Source organism: Sminthopsis crassicaudata, chromosome 1, assembly GCF_048593235.1.
Source record: "Sminthopsis crassicaudata isolate SCR6 chromosome 1, ASM4859323v1, whole genome shotgun sequence".
Taxonomy (NCBI): Eukaryota; Metazoa; Chordata; class Mammalia; order Dasyuromorphia; family Dasyuridae; genus Sminthopsis; species Sminthopsis crassicaudata.
Window position 1 is genome coordinate 533,781,987 of NC_133617.1, and position 20,829 is coordinate 533,802,815.

At 32.7% G+C, this 20,829-nt stretch overlaps 1 protein-coding gene across 14 annotated transcripts in view; it reads left to right on the forward strand.

Annotated features, from left to right (window-relative positions):
* Window positions 1-20,829, forward strand: part of PAM (peptidylglycine alpha-amidating monooxygenase) — a 344,584-nt gene that overhangs the window by 158,139 nt on the left and 165,616 nt on the right. For all 14 annotated transcript variants that reach the window (XM_074281870.1, XM_074281880.1, XM_074281881.1 and 11 more), the window contains one exon: window positions 13,570-13,657. In XM_074281870.1, the coding sequence (XP_074137971.1) occupies window positions 13,570-13,657 (88 nt within the window). The remainder of the gene's footprint in view (window positions 1-13,569; window positions 13,658-20,829) is intronic.

The window sequence follows — 20,829 nt, forward strand, 5'->3', positions numbered from 1 at the left end:
AGATTTTGAAGAAACAACCATTTAAATTTATAATTTAGTTGCATATACTCAAGAAATTGATATAATACAATATTAACCCAAATGTAGAAATAACTAATACCCATTTCACTTTTGACCTGGAAATAAAATGTATAACAGATCAAGCATCACTGTATTATACAAAATATTTTAATATAGTAATAATTATAGTTATCATAGCGGTACAGAATTATGAAGTGACTTGACATGACATGACAAAAGTAATATTTAAAGAAAAGTATATTATCTGTTAAAATATCCTGCATGAAGTGGTCAGAAAGAGGTCTATTATTTCATTGCTTATTTAATTTGTTTTAAAATAGGACCAAAAATTAAATGTTAAAAGGCTTCTAATTTTGAAATTTTTAATCTTTCTCATATTGTCCATACATTATATTCTCTCAAATAATTACATGTTCAACTAAGGATTATTTTACTTTAGTTGTTTTTCCATTGTAAAACTCTTTGAAAACTTTAAAGCACTATTTAAATGCTACCTATCTTTATTGTTGTTGTTCTTTATAAGTTAGGTATTGTTCATGGTAACAAGAGTCAATGACAATTGTCATGACAATAGAAATCCTAAATAAAACTATACAAGCAAAATGTCCTTGTTTTTATAGAGAATTGCTTTATAGTTATGGGAAATGCTGGCAAAAGATAATGTAATATGTCATTTCTGTGGGATTTTAATATCTTCACAAATGGATTATAGTACTTTAGGTTTCACATTTATCTGAACCTTTCTTGCCCAAATGCAAGATAATGAACATAAAAGTTGATCATATCCTATACTTAAATTACAATTTAGTGTGTCATTACTTCCTATTTGGATGTATAGCTTTTAAAATATCTTCATTTTTTTAGAAATTGTAAAATAGTGCTTTTAATTTGTTTGATTTTTTTCTTTGGACTGTTATTTCAAAATTGCAAGAACAATTTTTCAATATGATTATCTCTATTTTTTATTCTATCCTATTTCCCCCATTGTAAATAGATGTTTGAAAAAAATCACCATTTGAGTATTTTTACTATTAAAATTGTCTAAGATCGACATGTATACAGCAAATAAGTAGTCTCTTTTGTTTTTGTCACTGCAAATCAAAACTAAAACTACTTTAGAAATATGATTAGAATTACCTGGAAATGTACTGATTTACTTTAAATGAAAACCATTCTAAAATAATTGCACTAAAATCTTCCTTTATTCAGACCTGCTTTTTTTAAACAGCTCTTTGCAGTTATGCAAATTTTACAGTGCTTTTGGTAGAAAGCAATAACATTTGAACTGACAGGATAATTCTAGATATAGAAGCAAATGTTAAATTGAATAAAAAGTTTAAAATATTAATTCCATCTTTCTGTTAATTGAGATTCATGTCTTATATATAATTTTAATATAAAAACTATGGAGAATCAGAATGTCATAATAAAACACTAAACCTGAAATTTGAAAATATGGATTCAAATTCCAAACTACATCATTTGCCTATCCTTATGATCTTAAGCATTTCATTTACTATTTCTCTGAATATCAGAGAAAGGGTATTTTCTGTTTCCTCATCTTTAATATGGGGATAATACTTATTACGTATCTTGCAAAATTGTTATAAAAGTACTTTGTAAATCTTAAAACATCACATAAATGAGGGAAAATCTAGAAAATAAAATTTCTGGTTTATAATATAAATGGTATATAGTATACTTTTTCTTGATAGTATAAAAATAAAATTGAAACAGGGTGATAATAAAAGATCTTGACAAACTAGAATAATGGATTGAATTGAATGATTTTGGGCTCCAAAAATCACCCTTAAATTATAAGATGGAGAAGTGCCTAGATAACACTTTTATGAAAAAGATTTGATAGTTTGAGTGATTGTACTAATAACTTTTCTTCTAAAATAAATTCCCCAAAGTAACAGAAGATATTAATCCATAAACTTGAAATTCATTAAAACATGAAATTCATTACACTAGGCTTGTATTAGATCAGAAACTTATGCCTTGCCATGGATGGATAGATATAAGATAGAAATATTTGGTTTGGAAAATATCAAAACTATGTGAAGAACTGTCACATAGAAAATTAGATTAGTTTTATTTTTCCAAAGTTCCAGGCTTTGGGCTAAATGGTGCTAAATTTGCTATTGCGCAAAATTAGGGATAGAAGGTCAAATTGTGGTGATTCAATTTAAGGTTGGCAAAAAGAAAAACTTCCCAATATTTAAAGATGTTGAAAAGTAGAATGAGTATCTGTCCTCTCCTGACTCCCCCCCCTTCAGTCATTCAAGGTCTTTACCAGAGGCTAGAGTTGTATCAGGTATAGGGTGGTCTGAGGTCCTATCCCACTCTTATATTCTGTGATTCAAATATAATTAATTAATATCATTTCCCAGGTTTTGGATATAAGATAATATTAATCATAAAATAACTAAATGAAAGTGATCACTTACGAATTCTAATTCATTCAAACCTGATTTTTTAAAGAAATCAAGAAATAAATGTGTTCATTTGCTTGGCATGCCATCCAGAACTATATTTACTATTTCTCCTTTTTGGCTACTTGGTGCTATTTTTGCCCAAATCATTTACTTTAAGATTTACAGCCTCTATTTAATTAAGGTGACTTTAAGTCAGCTTCTTCTTGACTTTGGAGTCTTTAAAATATAATTGTTTTGTCAGGCAAGGATTTTAGGGTTGCAGTTTCACAGCTTAGTCTTTTAGAAAATGTTTACCACTTTTGTACCCAGAAGGCAATTGGAACTGCTAACACCCATGGAGAGTGAAGAATCATTTTCTTTTAAACAACTGACATCCTATTATTGAGTTAGGAACATCTATGACATTTTTAATCCTTTAGGATTTTCAGCATTTTTTGTCACCATTCTGAGGCAATCTTTGTTTATTCTGCCTGTCAGATTGTATACTTCGATTCAATTCTTTTCATTATTATCTCTGACCTCTCCCTTTTGGGTCTGTCACTTCTTTCTTTGGCATGTGATGTGAAAAACAGTAAAGATGAGAATTTCTTGTGAGACTTCTTTAAAAAATAGTTTTATCTAAATTTTGGTCACTGTGGTATAGAAGCCTTTAATGTCATTCTTCTATGTAGCTTGTGCTCATTGAACCTTATTCATGAAGGGCAAGGTCTTATTTTTCAAAGCAAGGCATGATAAATCAGGGTGGACAAAATCCATAGAATGACCCTGTCATTCTCATCGTTTAAGTTTTCATTTTTCCATCAGTGGCATACAATTCAATGAAATCACTTTACTCCTTTTATTTTAAAGAGCTTAAGATTATTTTAGTTTTACATTCTGATGTGACAGTACTTTTCTCTGGAGATATTTCTCAACTCAATACAAAATACAATGAATTGTACTTGACATTATACTTACACAAATATTTAAATATTTCACCTTTTCTTTGGAAAATGAAGATAGCTGGTAGGAAATATATTTTGACCCATATTATATGTCTATATAAATGATAATTTAAATTAACATGATTTAAATTAGTTTTTATTTCTGGCCAGAATGTAAAGTTCTGGTAAGCTTTTTTGAGAGGAAAGTTAGAGGACTTTATTTTTTACCACTTAATGTGACTGATTAGTTTCTTTTTAAAAAATGAGAAGTTATATATATATATATATATGGATCATTATTCCAAGCATTTAATAAAGCATTAAAAAAACAGAAGCTATTAGCAGAGAAATTAAGAAATATCCTGAGTCTGAGTACAACCCATCAACCGAGATCTCATATGAACATGGAAAGGTTCTGTGAAACTGTCCTGTTCGGGTTTTCTTTTGATTTGCAATAAACTGCACAAGCTATTGACCCCTCAAAAGAGATGTATCAACTTCTGAATTATATCCTTTCAAGGTTACTTCAGAATACAGTACTAGGAGACAATGTCTTAGAATTCCTAAGATTCTGAAAATGTGTCCTAAATGTTCATATCCTTTGAGAGTTGATGGTATTAATACATTTCTAACTAATGAATAATAGAATTTTTCTGAGAAAATTTGATTTTGACATGTTTAAGTATATGTTAAGTAAAGCTATTTCTGTTACCTTTATTCCTAAACCAGATTTACTTTTTGAAGAATTTAATTTTTCACATCTCTGTGGGCATTTTAAGTTCCTATAAGTAGTGAATAAAGGACAGATAGGTAATATAGTGCATTAAAAAAAAAAAAAACAGGTCTGGAGTCAGAAAGACTTGAGACCAAATCCTGTTTCAGACACTTCCTAGCTGTATAACCGTATGCAAGTCATTTAACCCCAATTGCCTCAGTATTCTCTTCTGTAAAATGGGCTAGAAAAGAAGATGGTGAATCTCTTCAGCATTTTTGTCAAGAAAACCCCAAATAACGTTAAGAATAATCAAATACAGTTGAAAATGACTAAATAACAAGCAGCCAATATCAAGTATTTGATTATTGGTCCTCTCTCCTTCATTGACTTCTATGGCACTTAGTTCTTTTGCTCCTCCTACTTTCGTGATCATTATTTCTATCTTCTTAGGATCTTCTTCTTTGTCTTGTCTCCCAAGTGTAAGAATTTCAAAATGTATCATGAAACTATAAGATTCTCTCATAAAACTATTTGACTTGGATTTTAAATTGCCTTCTAACCCCCAATTAATCCCTTGGGAGTTGTATACTACAAAATCCCATGTTAGGGCATAGTTGTAAGAAAGACTCATATGAAACTACAATGGTCTCTTAATTGGTCTCTGCCTCAAATTTCTAACTTCTCCAAGTAATTCTCCATACAATTGCCAAAGTGATTTTCTTAAAGTCAATGATTGACTATATTTTCCTACTCAACAAATCCCCTTTTGATTCTAGGACTGAATCTAAGTTCCTTGGTTTAGCTTGTGTATGTGCACAGGAGTATTCTCTCTGTACAAGAGGTCTAAAGCTAAGCCCCAGATGGCTGTATCTGTGCTTCTCTGTTCTTCCATTTTATTTTCATTTGGTTGGGGGGAAGAAGGGGATTTAAAGGTGGGTTTTATTTGGTTTGGTTTGGTTTGGTGGAGGAGCAGAGGAGGAAGCTTCAGAGTGCAGGAGGAAAGAGAGAAAATATTATTATGCAATAAAATTAACACAGATGTTTTTCTTTTAGAATTTTTTTATGTAAAGTCAAATTTGAATTTTATATAAAGTGAGAACTTTCTATTTGTATATGTATAGCCTTTCCTGTTTCTTCCCCTGCTGTTATCCACCTCCAGATTTCATTTACATATACATGTCTCTCTGTGTGTATGTATATTCTTTAAATTTTATATATATTTTATTTATTTTCATATTATACTTTCTTTCTTGAATATGCATATTTATGTACATATTCCTTCCAGGATGGAATGTAAGTTCCTTGCGGTGAACTGTTTCATTTTTGTTTTTCTATCTCCAGTGTCACTATAGCTCCTAGTATATAACAGGCACTTAATAAATGCTCATTGATTGATTAGATAGCATTGAGATCCTTGAACTTTGAGCCACTCTCCATGCAAAGCATACCAAGTAATTACAAGAAAGATAAAGCACTAACCCCTGAAGGAGTCTGAACTGTGCTTTTGAGAAAGCTTGAGAATCTATAGGGCAGAAATGTAAAAGAGAACAGTTTTTAGACATAGGGGACCACTTGTAGAAAGGAATGGAGGTGGAAATAGGATTTATAGTATAAAGAATAGCTAGCAGACCAGTTTTACTGGAAAAGAAAGTACATAAAGGAGCTAATATAAAGTAAACCTGAACCAGTAGTGAAAATAACATTTTAAAAGCTTTGACTACCAGAGGATTTTCTATTTTATGCCAGAGGCAAAAAGGAGACAATGAAGATCTTTGGAGTGAATGGTCAGGTCTGTGTTTTTAGAATTTCAGTCCTACAGTTGTGTGGAGGGTAATTTAGAAAGGGGAGCCAAACAGAAGAAGAAAAAAATGTTGAAAGTTATTTTGAAAGTCCAGGCAAAGTATAAAGACCATGTGAACAAAAGGTTGGAAATGAATAGAAAGATACATTTTAGAGGTGTTGTAAAGTTCATTAAAACTCTGTAAGAGAAGATGAAACCTGGAAAGACTCAGCTGCTGCAGGTGCTTTTGGAAACCTAGGAATGTGATCAGGTGGGAAAGTCTGTATCCTTTTTCCCTTTCCACTTTCTGAATTTAGTTTTGTGTTGGTTTACATTAATTTGCACAGTAGGGGGGAAACCTGTTGGGTGCCTAAAATAACTGCCAGGAATCAGTTGCAATCAGTACAAATGGGGCTTCTGTCACAGAAATGAATTTGTAAACATACTCAATTGAGATTAAAGAAGGGAATTGTAAAGGATTCCCATCCTATGTTGAAGAGTCAAATCACAGAAAACTAGAAATCCTCATAAAAATAAACAAAGCCTAAGGGCACTGACTAGACAGGCAAGAATAACTGTTCTATGATTTAAGAGCTTGGTGCCTCAGAGAAAGAATAACCTACTTGAATTGAAAAGTCTGTTCTAGCCAAAAGCTGAAAGAAATAGATAGACCACTTTTTTGAGAAAGAAGACTTTTCCATTTTTCCACTGGGAAGAGAGAGGGGGAGCAGGAGGACAGTGAGTTGGTATTGCTTGAATGTGTTAATGGCTACCTCTTTTCTGGAAAAAAAAAAGTTGTAAAAAAGACTCAAGGCTTTAGACTAAAAAATGTATATTAACAATCCATTCTTCTCATGATAGATTTCACTGTATAGGAAGAGCTCAACATCTATAAAATTAGGCTATAATAGGTGCTTTCTAAGGTCTCTCCCTGCTAGAAATCTGTGGTATCTGTGTCAATCTGTAGCTTCAAGGTGAACTGTCATTGAGAAGTCTAAAGATTATAGGTTTGAAGCTGAATTTCATGTATGGATGGACAATAATCCACTAGTCTATATTTTAACCAACCACTAACCTGGATGCTGCCTGCCAGAAATGGGTAACAATAGTAGCTTAGGTTAAAAACTTGCTCTGTCTCATAGTCTAGAAGACATTGAAATTATGGCAATACCATAAGAATGAGTGAATATTATCTAGGATACTGGACTTTGGTCAAACAGAAATATACTGAAGAGTTTCAGATTTACACAAAATGATAAATCATATTTGCTTCAATCATTTATATATGATTGGTAGCAAGAATCTATGAGTGATGAAAAAACACAAGAAAACAAAAAAAAATTTTTTTCTTTTAATACATAAGAACACTTTACTACTGGGGCAATAGGTGAATTGGATTGCTACACTAGAAAACTCTGGAAATATACCCAAGAGCCTCAGATTTATAGAAAAATATTAATCTTCTTTTCTTCAATCATTTTTATATGATTGGTGATTTATATGATTTATATATGAGTGATGACAAACACAAGAAACCAATCATCAAGGAAAGGGCTTCTGCAACTCGATTTTTTTTTTTACATAAGAACACTTTACTACTGAGACAATAGCAAAATCGGATCTATGCAGTAGAAAACTTTCATACTGGACATATTATATCAGAAGAAACTGGTCCCACCCAAGGAATTTTTTTCTCTATGGCATAAAGGCATTACATTATGACTTTAAACACTGAGATTAGGAAAGGATACTTGAATTATACGATTTTACTGTTCACGCTGACGGGATATGAATAGAAACACATCATTTATTTGAGTGAGAGGCATTTCAGAGCTAATGATAGGTCTATAGGTCTAGTAAACAAAGGGCTCAGGTATAGCTGGAAGGGTGTAATTGAGTTGGCCAGTCAATATCAAGATTATAAATAGATGATAGTGCAAAGGTGATAAAACATGAAGAAGAAAAGTTGTGTAGTGTTCAGTACAAAGAGATTCTCAAAGAATGAAGTAATGCTTGAAGAATAGGAAAATGTGATCAGAGAAGCCTTGAATTCTTGAGTTAGAATAATTACAAATGATGGTCAGAAATTGTGATCTTCTTGTATTTGGCTGAATTAGAACAAAAATGGAAGCCATGGAGTTGAGGAAGTTGATGAACTAAGAGGTCCTCATGTTCAAAAACACAATTGCAAGTTCCTCCATATAAAGAAAAGTTTGTGATGGAAAGAAAGACCAAGACCTGATTACTGAATTCTTTGAGAAAGAATGAAGAATTACTGGGAATCTACTGATGATGAGCTAAGATTTGAAACCCCGTGACACCATTTTCTACAGAATATTTAAGCTAAGACTAATAGAACTCAGAAGCTTGATTACTATGCAAAAGCTATCCAGCATTTGTTTCCACATGCAATTGAAAATACTAATATATTTAGAAAACAGCATTCCTCTCTTAAAAAAATAAACCTCTAATGAGCGAGAAGACATTATATATCCAAGATCCAAGTTAATTTTGAAAATTAACTTGTAAAGGTTCAATAACTTCATTTATACCAAAACAAAGAACCAAACAACAGAATTGAAATGAAGGCAATGTGATTATATAATGAGAACACCAATCTTAATCAGCTCCTTACTCTGGATTTCATGAGGTCTCCTGAGAAAGACCTCTCGCAGCAGGTAACTGATAGTCCGGGACAGGAAAAGAAAACACACACATCTAGTTGTCTCTGTGCACTCCAGGAAATCAACTGCTCAAAAAGAGAACAGAAATAAAATTTTCTCTGAAGTCTTAGGGGGAAAAAATGTGGGCTTGAGGACAGCCTTAGGGAAGGAGGAATGGAAGAGAAGAATATTGGCCTCAAATAAAATAAAGAATGTGGATAACCTTGATAATAGTCTGTGTTTGCCTTAAAACGATGTCTGGAAATTGCTTTTTATTAAAAGTACTTTTATTAAGGTACTTCTTGATCTTCAATTTGAATTATGACCTTGCATGGCATATAGTTCTTTGGTTCAGCCTCCTTGATTCTTCCTGTCTTCAATAGGGCTAGGCCCTGTTCTGAATTTACTTGTACTTCCTTTTTAGATTTTTAATGAATCAACCAGCCTTGTCAAACCTTTCTTTACTAAGAATATCCCATATTTCTGGTTGTGTGTCCCTTCAGAAATCCATTGCCTTGCAGAGTAAAGATCCAGAAATCTAATAACTACATCATACATCTATAATGGATGACTTGAGCTGCTTTCTCTAATTATAAGCATTAACTCTATGTCAAACACTCATTTAGTCCAGTTTAGAGCCTGTCTGATTAGAGAGCCCTTAAAGTCTACAAAATTCCTATCCATTGTATTGCCATAAATCATGTAAGAAATTTGTCATAGATGTGCCTCAGATACAAAAGCCTTTATCCTGGTTTTGAAATATGTTATCTTACATTCTCAAAGTTCAGTTCAGTATCATTTCCAAAACCTTTATTGAATCAATTCCTTCTTTAACAACCTAGAGGAATAAATTAGAGTAGTTAATAAAATGATTTCATTTCATGACAGACTAAATCTACTGATTTTTCTTAAATCTTGACTTCAGTAAATATTTATCTAATATCTTTCACTGTGTTAGAGACAGCCTTAAGAACTAGATAAGCAGTTAGATTTGGAGTTACGAAGAGCTGAGTTTAGGCCTCTGGCATATGGTCAACTGTGAAATTAGACAAGTCACTTAATCACTTCAAGTTCTGGGCAACTCTCTGATACTTAATGTTATGTAAAAGTCACTTAGGTGCAGAAATACAGGAAGTTTTCATCCTTCAAACTCATTTCAAAGATGAGCAATCACCGTTTTAGACCAGATTCCAAAACAAAATAGAAATAAGCCACTACTTCACTCTTTCCCCTTTTTAATTCTTCACAAAAATTCCCAAATCATCATTGTAACACAAATGTCTATCCCATTAGTCCCCTGTTCAAGAAAATTTAATGTCTCCTTTTGCTTTTAGTATAAAATTTAAATACTATATCTTGGCATTCCTTCACAATCTGTCTCTACTTTACCTTTCCAGACTTAGTTCACGCTTCCCCAAACATGATATTCCCTATCCAACCTCTATGACTTTGCATAGCCTGTTCTTGGAGTTATACTCTTTCCTTACCTAACTCACAAGTTTATTATGAGGCTCAAATGAATAATGTAGGAAAAAGTGGTTTGAAATGTGAAAGCACCATGTAAATGGTAGTTATTATCATTATTATCATCATTGTCACTGTGATCATCTTTAGTTTCCTTCCAGAATATAAATCACAAAATTTGAAAGTTCAAAAAGATCTCAGTGCCCACTTAGTTCAACCAAACACAAAAGGAATCCATATTCTTATAAATCCAAGAGATTATCAACTAAATCCTGGTTGAAAATCACTTGCCAGTGACTCCCCTACCTCTCAAGTCATGACATCCTACATTTGAACATGGTAATTTTAAAGAAGTTTTTCCCTGACATTGAGCCTAAATTTGCCTCATTTGCAATTGCCTAGCCATTCTATTGTTTCTGCCTTCTGGGGACAAAGAGTACAAATGAAACTCATCCTATATATGGCAGTCCTTCAAATTTTTGAAGACAACATCCACCATTTTCCTCATAGGCTTCTTTTCTCCAGATGAAATATGCCAAGTTTCTTCAATTAAACCCTTACAGCTCTTGTCTTAAGAGGAAGGTGAACATCCTCTTTCCCTCCCCCTAGAAACCCTGCATTTTATCTATATCTTTCCTAAAGCAGAGTGCTCAAAACCGAACAGTACTCTAGATAATATCTGATCCTTCCCCATCTTGACACCCTAATGAACAAATTTAATTCTAATATCTTCTCTCTCAAATTCTTCCTGTTTTTATTCTATAGAAGTTTTTGCTTCCTTCCAAACTTCAGTATTGGATTATTTTCCCAATTTATTGCCTTCACTCTCACTTAAGTGATGCTGAGCAAAGCTGGAAAAAATAATGAAACCATGCTGACTGGATCATTTCAAGTTTTATGGGACATAATCTCAACTGATCAGTTCAATCCTTTTATATCTCCCTAATTGATTCACTATCCCACTATCTCCCTCACTACTTTCCCAAACTTTTTCATCCCTCTCATAGCTCTTCCTACCATCACCTTCTTATCTGAAAATCTTGAATCACTGAAAAAGTGAGACTATTTTTTAGAAAGTTTCATCTTCTTCTCTGTTCATCTCACATCACTCACATTTCTCTTTCACCTCAGCTTCACGCAAAAAGGAATCCTTTTTCCTTGCCAAGGCAATCCACATTGTAATCCTGCTTACAAGTATGTCCTTGTATCCTATCCTTAAAGAACTCTTGTTTTTGTCCATTGTGTTGGATGCTTCTTGAAGGCAGGAGTGGTCTTTTTCTTATTTATATCCCAGACACTTAATAACAGTGCCCAGCACAGAGCATGTACTTAATAAATGTTTGTTTAACTGCACTGAACTTGATCTATCCATGCTTTCTAGTATTCATCCTTTATCTCTTCTTCCTCATATGGTTAAACTTGAAAAGGCTGTCCACAGTAGAAGCTTCTATTTTATCTCAGCTTCTATTTTATCTCCTCTTGCTTGCTTCTGAACTCTTTGCCATCTAACTTCTGACTTCATGATTCAACTAGAATTGCTCTCTCCAAAGTTACTAATGATTTCATTTCCAAATATTATGTCATTTTCTAATTACTTATCAGAATTGAAATCAGCCTTTTCTCTTTGATCCTTTATTTTCTCTAGTTTTTCTATGTTACTGTTTCTCCTACAGTCTGATTTCTCTCTCTTGTCTTTGCTGGATTTTCATCCAGGTCAAACCCACTAACCATGGTGATGGTGACCCACAGAACTCTGTCTTGACCCTGTTTCTCTTCTTCTACACTGTTGCACTTGTGATCTCATCTGCTTCCATGGTTTTTTGTCCAGTCCCAACCTATTAACTGACTTCCAGTTTTGTTTCTCTAATTTTGCTTAGACATTTCAAACTGGATAGCCTATGGATACCTTAAAATAAACCTGTCTAAAAGAATTAATTATCTTTCTCTTAAAATCTTTTCCTCTTCCTTACTTTACTGTTACTGTTTAGAGTACCCTAATGCTCCCAGTCACCCAAGCTTATAACTTTAGTGTTATCCTTAACTCTTCATTCTTCTCTATCTCCTCATATACAAATCTTGTCATTTTTACCTTTATGACATCTTCTGTTTTCTCACACTGCAACAGTACAGTGTGATACAGGCTCCCAACTTCACATCTGGACTATTGAAATAATCTTTTGTTGTTCTCCTTAACAATCCATCTTTCAATCCTTTCCAATCCATCTTCCACTCAACTGTCAAATTGATATTCTTAAATTCAAGTCTGATAATATCAGTTTCCATTCAGTAAATTCCAGTAGCTCCCCATTAGTGGCACAATCAAACATAAAAATCAAATATAATATTCAAAGCCCTTTATACCATGGCCCCTTCTTACCTTTATAGTCTTCCTACACCTTATTCCCCACTACATGGACTCATTGATTCAGTAATACTGCAATCTTGCTGTTCTTCACACAAGTTACTCCACTACCTGATTATTTTCACTAGCTGTCCCTCCTGCTATGAGGCAAATAATAAAAGGAAAAAAATAATAGAAAGTCTCATTGAAGACTCATTAGATTGAATATGGCATCACCAACTTTTTACAGTTGTCTCTATTTAAATTTTCCAAGTGTGCACATACATATATACTTATGTGCATATGTGTGTATCTATCTATCTATCTATCTATCTATCTATATATATATATTATTTAATTTCTTCATTTTGAAAATACTCAAAACAAAATACAAAATACCTATCCAGGAAAATAATTTGATTCTTGAGTATTTAAGACTGAGTACCCTTCATATTCTTATTCATCTGTAGAAGAGGTGCAGAATATAGAATAAAAAGATCTGGGGATGATTTCTGACCGCTACTTAGCTGTTTGACCTTGCAAAATGCATTTAACAACCCTGTGCCTTAGTATTCTCATTTGTAAATTGACTATTGAACTTGATTTCTAAAATTTCTCCTAGTTTTAGGTCCTATTGTACATATGTACGTGTGTGCATATATACATGTATAGATGCATTTATACATAAAAACATTTATATAGAGATAGATAAAATCTATATGTATTTTTCATGTTTAGCCATTTCTTCAGTATCTTCTTAGATCCCTGTGTTTATGAAGATTTCATATACATTGTCTTAGCCTCATTGATGAACTTTTAACCACTCAGTTTTGAGTCTATTTCATGCAGTGTTTTATTTGCATAGTATAAAATTTTTCTATCATTTAGAAACTATATGGTAAACCTGTCAGGGAAAACATTATAAAAGGACTAGGTTGTAGGTAGTAGTACATTAATGCTGTTCCTTTAAAACAGCCTGTCTTCTATATGCTGAGGAATGATTTCATATGGAGTTCTTCAAGTCCAGCATTGCTCTGCTCCTTGCTCTCTCATAATTTATTATCCTATTATATCAAAGTATTAAGTTATACTGATTACAGGAAAAACAAATATTTTGCACTGCTGGGAACCATATAATGAGAGCATTGTAATATCTTCATCATATTTCTGTTAGTTCAGGAATATGGTTCATTCATGCCCACTTTTCATTTTGTCTTATAGTTGATTTCAAGCCTCATGCCAGCATGGATACTGTCCATCACATGCTACTGTTTGGATGTAACATGCCTTCTTCTGCTGAAAGTTATTGGTAAGGCCAAAATTTTATTATGTGTAAGTTATATTAAACCATATGATTCACAATTAACAATCACATTTTACACTATTTATTTAAGAAAAGAATAGAAGTAGTACTTGTTTTGTTTTATTTTCTAGAAAACAAACATTTTCATTCTAATGTGGTATTATACTTGGGTTGTTCCTTGTTAGAATAAATCAGAAGACATCAAACTTGTAATATAGAGATAATTTTTAAATAACAAGAAATTGCATGCAAACATTATAGTCATACCATTAGTATTTGTCAATTAAGAAAGTACATGACAAAATATTATAAATTTAATAATGCTTTTAAATTTGGATTTTATAAAGTTAAACATCTACCAAATGTGAGTTATCGTACTAAATGTATACAAAGGCCAAAAATCAATCCCTGCCCTCCAAAATTCACAGAGGATACAATATGTAAACAAAGAGAAATGAGATGTATAACAGGACAAATTGGAAATAATCTCAGAGGGAAGGTACTAATATTAAGGAGAACTGGGCAAAGGTTCTTCGAGGAGGTGGGACTTGAGCCAAACCTTGAAGGAAACCAAGGAAGCCAAGAGGCAGAAATAAGAAGGAAGAGAGTTCCAGGCATGGGAGACTGCCAGGGAAAATATGTAGTGAGGAGATGGAGACTGTTGTGGGAGAAACAGTAAGGAAGCCAATGTCAATAGATCACAGAATTTGTGGAGGGAGAGTAAGTTATAAGAAGGCTAGAAAGGTAATAAAAGGCCAAGTTATAGAAGGATTCAGAATCCAAACAAGATAATTTTATATTTGATCCTAGAAGTAGGGAACAATGGAGGAGAGGAGTGTGATATGGCTGACCATGTCTGTGTTTAGAGAGAATAGTTTGAGAGGTTGATAAACTAGAACTAGGAGAGACCAACAAGCAAGTTCTATCAATAATCTCCACATATATTTGAAAAGTAGTAATATATATAATAAAGTCAAGAAGAACTTACCAAATACCTATTTATTCTATGCTAGTCCCTGTGCTAATCATATCATTTATTCCATCTTTAAAAAGTATGTTTTTTTGTATTTATTACTTGATGAGATAAATAGTGCTATTTACTAACACAAGGCCATAATTCCTTTGCCGTCATTGATTCATAGTCCAAAGGGTAGAAAACACCACATAACATAATCATAATCAAAAATCAGTGTTTGGAATTCTCTTAATAAAAAAGCTTACTTTCATAATATTTGTCTAATTATATAAAGAAGTACTTCAAATAATATTATGTAGTTACCAAATGGGCATGATTTTTAATAAATAATAAAGTAATCCACAACAGGCAAATTGAAATTTTAAATGAAATTAATATTCTAATCTATATCATTAAGAATTAATGGTATACTTTTTGCCAAGGTACATGAGTAAAAGGCTGCATCTAATTCTTGTTTTCCACCCCCCTCCACTGAATAAAATAATATGAAGTATGGCAAATAAAGTAAGTAAAACAAGAAGAGGAGAGGCTGTACAACTCCCCATCAGGCAAATATTATAGGAAAAAATAGCAGCAAGTCTCATTGCAAATTCATCAGATTGAATCTGGCGTTAACAACTTTTTCTTAATACCTCCAAGCAAATTTCCTGTATGAATTCCTGAAAAATGACTTTCAGGGATTTTTTTTCCTATTTTGTTTCTTATTCTCCAACTAACAGGCCTCTGAAGTCCCTATCTCCTTCAGCATGGCCTTGTTGTCTCTCTGTCTGCCACTGCTATTCAACATTATTCACTGGACCAGATTCTTTATCTTTTAAATCACTTTTACATTATGGTTTGAAGAGACAATCCATTAAGGATGGAAGAAGGATGCAGAAGTCTAGAGAGACTCATACCTAGAACTGAAGGCAAGAGACCATTGGTAGAGGGGACAAAGATGGGATGTATACCCACTTTCTACATTGCATCATAAAACAATTAAAAAGGCTAAATAAATGCTAAATAAACAAAAGAAAAGAAAAAAAAAAACAACTATGAAAGAAAAAAAGAAAAGGACATCCAGCAAAATTGCTGGATGAAATTAAATCTAGCTCCCATACATTACAGCAAGGAAGTTGGGAATGCAACAATTAGAGTAAAAGAATAAAAATAACAAACAGCAAAAAGATGAAAGAAAAGAACTGAAACATGATAAAAGGTGGAGGAGAGTAAGAAGCAAAGAAGAAAAGGAGGCCATAGAATGAATAAATATTTTATTTTTTGAGCCGAGGCAATTGAGTTTAAGTGACTTGCCCAAAGTCATGCAGTTAGAAGTGTTAAGTGTCTGAGGCCATAGATTTGAACTCAGGTCTTACTGACTTCAGGGCTGGTGCTATATCCACTGCGCCACCTAGCTGCTCCTTGAATAAATATTTTACAGCTATAAAATCACTGAGAAAAGAGAAAACATTTCAATGAACTCTATTGAACCCTTGTAAAAAGAGAAAACTCATAAGAAATTCCATAATTGTGGAGAAGAGCAGTAAAGTATTTAATATAAGAATTTTTTTTTTAATTTTCAAAGATTTGATCAATAAAAGAAGGGAAAATTTTAGAAGAAATAATGGAGAAGTAGTCACTCAATAAGCATTTATTAAATGCTTACTATATTTTACTCACTGTACTAAACACTAGGGATGAAAAGATTCCAGAATAATAGGTTCTCTAAAATAAACAGATTTATAATATAAAAATTGAGGAACAAAAGGATCAATTGAAGAAAACCAAAAGATATTTAGGCTAGAAAAATATAGGAAAATTCTATAAACCAAAGAATCTGACTTGAAGATGTGAAGAGAAATAAATTTAATACTTTTTAATTGAGTGTTCAGGAAATCTTAGGGGATATTTTCCCAAAGGAATTAGGAAAAATATCAGGTCAGATTGACAGAATCTAAAGGAGACTGACAGAGAGAAACCCCCAATTTATTTGAATATGAAATATATTTAATTTATAGAATATAAATATCAAGCATTAAATATTGTAGTCATATCTAAGTCAGCTAGGGGAAAGAACTTTATTCTAAAAGAAAAAACAGTCTTGATTGTGTAAAACTGCCCAAGAAATTGGGCTATGACAATCTGAAAAGCAAAGAAATAAGTTTTGCTTTTCAATATTCTAAAATGAGCTTAATCATCAATGAGGAAAGGTGAACTTTCAGCCAAACACAACTTTGAGCCATTCTAATAATCCTTTAAAATAAAACAAAGGTAAGCAGGGTATTTGATAAGCAAGCTCATAAAACCAAAGTTACATAAAACAAATAAATATGTATAAAAAGCAAGAAAATCTTAATCTTTGCTTTCAAGTTTCTAACTAAGCTCTAGGCTCTATTATTGCAACTGTTAGATATTAATGTCAGACAGAAGAGGATATTTGATCCAGGAGGGAACAAGGAATCACTACAGTTTATTGAATAGGTGAGTGATTTACATTTGATTTTCATTTTAAGAAACTCATTTTGGTAGCTAGGTAAAGGATGGATTGGAGAGGACAGTGTGAGGTAGAGACTGATTTAGGTACCTTTTCCTACTATTTACGTGAGAAGTAATAAAGTTCTGAACTAACGTTTAAAAGTTTCACAGTAAGGTGACAAAAATCATCCCAATGGTCTGATGAGCTTCAAAGATATCAATTTTTCAAAGGAAGAATAGATGAATGATATATTTTGACATTTTATGAAAAAAGTATTAACATTTCCTAAATAAGGCTACTTTTAATAGTGAAAAAATATAAATAATCTCATTTTTTACAATTAAAGTTTTAATAAATATTTGTATGTTATGATAGTGAAATACTAACATATTGTAAAAATAACAAATGTCAAAAGTACAAAAAATATGGAAAAACATATAAAGTAATGCAAATCAAGATCACTAGAATAAGGGGGGAAATAAACAGTAATGACCATATTAAAAAATAAAAACAGAAAAGTCTATTTGTTGCCGTTGCTCAATTTTGTCCAACTATTTGTGACACCATTTGGGGTTTTCTTAGCAAAAATCCTGGAGTGGTTTGCCATTTTCTTCTCTGGCTCATTTGATAGGTGAGGAAACTGATATAAACAGGGTTAAGTGACTTGCCCACGGTCAAATAGTTATTAGATATCTGCGGCCAGATTTGAACTTAGAAAGATGAATTTAGGAATCTTCCTGATTTCAGACCCAATCCTATATCCTCTGTGCCAAATAGCAAAGACTGTGACATATCATTGGCCAGTCAGGGAGAGCCAGAGTGATTCTGAATGGCTCTGGAGGAAAGAGTGAGTCTGAGAGAACTTTGCACAACCCTGCCTTACTTAAATCCAAGTCATCTTGGATAATATCACTCACAATGATATCCAATAATAACATTGGATCTATTTCAGAATGAAAGACAAACAATGTTCAAAGACTATATACTGGGCTTTATAGATTTGGAGGGAGATACACAACAATTAAATGGTTATTCTTATTTTAGTGAGATTATCTTCCCACCCCTTTTTAAAAATAGAGAATAAGGGGGGAAAAGGAGAGGAGGGAAACATTGTCATGTTCTTAGGATTCAAAATATGTAAAAATAAGTTTCCATTTCAAGAAAGCATATGTAATAATAGAAGTCATTATATTCATGACTCTTAATTTTTCTTTGGTTCCTTGTAGGTTTTCTTTTGTTTTCTACTGTGAATTTTTTACCTTATTCTTTCCCCCCCTTTCATTCCTTCTTCTCCCTCCTCCCCGCTCCCTAATTGTCCTGTTCCCCCAAGCAGACTACAGTTAAGCATGGATATGCACACACACACACACATACACACACACACATACAAATAACCTTACATACATATACATAAATATGTATACACTCATGTATCCACCTATATCATATACATACACATACGTGTACACATGTGCATGTACATACACATAGACATGCACTCTGTTGAGTGACTCTAAGTTTGATCTTGTCTGAGATCAATGATTACAACCCTAAATTTTTTCTAATAAATTCTACTCCTGATCCTCGTAATTGTTTGTATATCTCTTATTTCCTATCCCTGCTAACTCTTCTATTTAAGTTCTACTCCTTAACATGACTTACTATTATTTAACTCCCCCCCATGGGTCCTCCCTTATTTTCTCCCTCTACCTTTTCTCTCTCTCTCTTTATCCCATTCCCATTAATCTGCATATCTTTTCCCACTGCCACAAATCTACACACCTTTCTAAATCCCACCTTATCTTGTCCCCCCTTATTTCTTTATAGATTTTGTCTGCGCTGTACCCTTCATATACTTTCACAAACACAATAACAATTGCATTGTTCCCTATTTAACTTATTCCCAATGTGAGTAGGTTTTCAGAGCTATCAACTTTCCTTCCCCATCTAATGCTCCATGTATGTGCATTCTCATTCGAATAGCATAATTACTAGACAGATTAGCTTTTCAGAGTCAGGTCATGCTTAGCTCTGCTTCAGTCTTTCTTTTGGAATATCCAATGATAATCTTATACAGACTCAGCTAATTGTAGCTATAGCATATTTGAATTGATTTTTTTTTCTGTTTATTGTAAATTTTCTCTTTGATCTGGGGCTTTCAAAATTTAGCAATAATTTTCCTATTAGTCTTCCTTTTAGTATTTCTTTGAGGTAGTGATTGGTGGATTTTTCTGTTTGTATTTTCCCCTTTTGTTCTATTACTTCAAGACAATTTTCTTTGATTATTTCTTGTATTATTGTGTCAAGGTTCGGTTTTTTTGATCACAGCTTTTAGATAATACAATTATTCTTGTTTTCTCTTCATTGGTTCTCCTGATCTATTGTTTTTCTTGTGTTTCACTTCTACTTTTTCATTCTTTATATTTTTCTCTGTGTTTTATAGCTTCATTGGCTTCCTGTTGCTCAATTCTAATTTTCAAAGAATCACTTTCTTCTTTTAAGATTCTAGATCTCCTTTCCTAGTTGGTTGACTTTCTTTTCATAATCTTGTTTTCCTTGGATGATTTTTTTTAAGTTTTTCCTCAGTAGCTCTCATTTGACTTTTTAAAGACTTTTTTTCTGGACAAGTAGCCATTTAGCTTTACTCTTTAGATTAGGAGAGACTTTTTTTTTTTTTTTTTAACTTCAGTGCCCTCTTTTGAGAATGATCCCCAGGCTTCCCTATTCCCATAGTAACTATCTATAGTTGGGTTCTTTCTCCTTTGCCTGCTCATTTTTTTAAAATGAGAACTTATTATTGTAACCATTTGTGGTTTGGAAGGGGATGGTGCCTCTAGCTTCATTTCAATTTTCTGTTCTAGTCTGAAACCTCAAATCAAGAAATTTGGCCCTCCTGTAAGTATTTGCAGCTAACAGTTTTCCTGCTCCATTGCTTGTGCACTCACCTAAGATGTTGCTTCCTTTTCTCCAAGGTCTGAGTCTCATTAGCACTGTTATGCTGAGGTTACCTCAGTCTAAACAGAATCAGACCCCTGACTGGTGAAATTCTTGTGATTGGACTGAGGCTATTTGGGAACCTAGCTAGCCCTAAGGCTGTTTCTGCAGAATTAGCCTGGAGGTGTTACACTTTATGCTGGTCAAACTTTGCTATTGGTGTGGACCCCTATAATGGCCAAGTCTTTTTGTTTTTCAGTGAGCTATATGTACTCTGAGGCGCAATTTTGTTCTCTGTGGGGGGAAATTGGGAGACCTTTGAATTTCCTGATCTACTCTGCCTCTTCCCAGACTCCTCCCCATATTATTTCAATCAAAAGATAGTTTAAAGACCAGGGTCTAATTTGAGATTGACTACATATTTGGTTTGGTTTTTATTAATTTTATTCTAATGAAAATAATGATTATGTTTTCAAATAAATAAACTAATAATGTTACTTTTGAACAAGATATTAATTTTGAAAAATAACATATATTTACCAATAGGATTGTACAAGAATGAATTTCAAAATGCAAAGTGATTAGAATGTAAATAAATAACAGCAATACTTTTACCTTAAAGAATTATTTAATTTAAATTTCATTAAAATTTTATTTGAGGAAAAAGTGGAGTAGAAAATGTTAAAATAGGAATCAGAATAACCGGGCTCTATGCATAGCTCTCCCAACAACAGGAGCATGAATTGTAATCACATAACTTTAAGTTTTCTCAACTGTAAAATGAGACAATTGGACTGGATGAGTTTCTAAAGT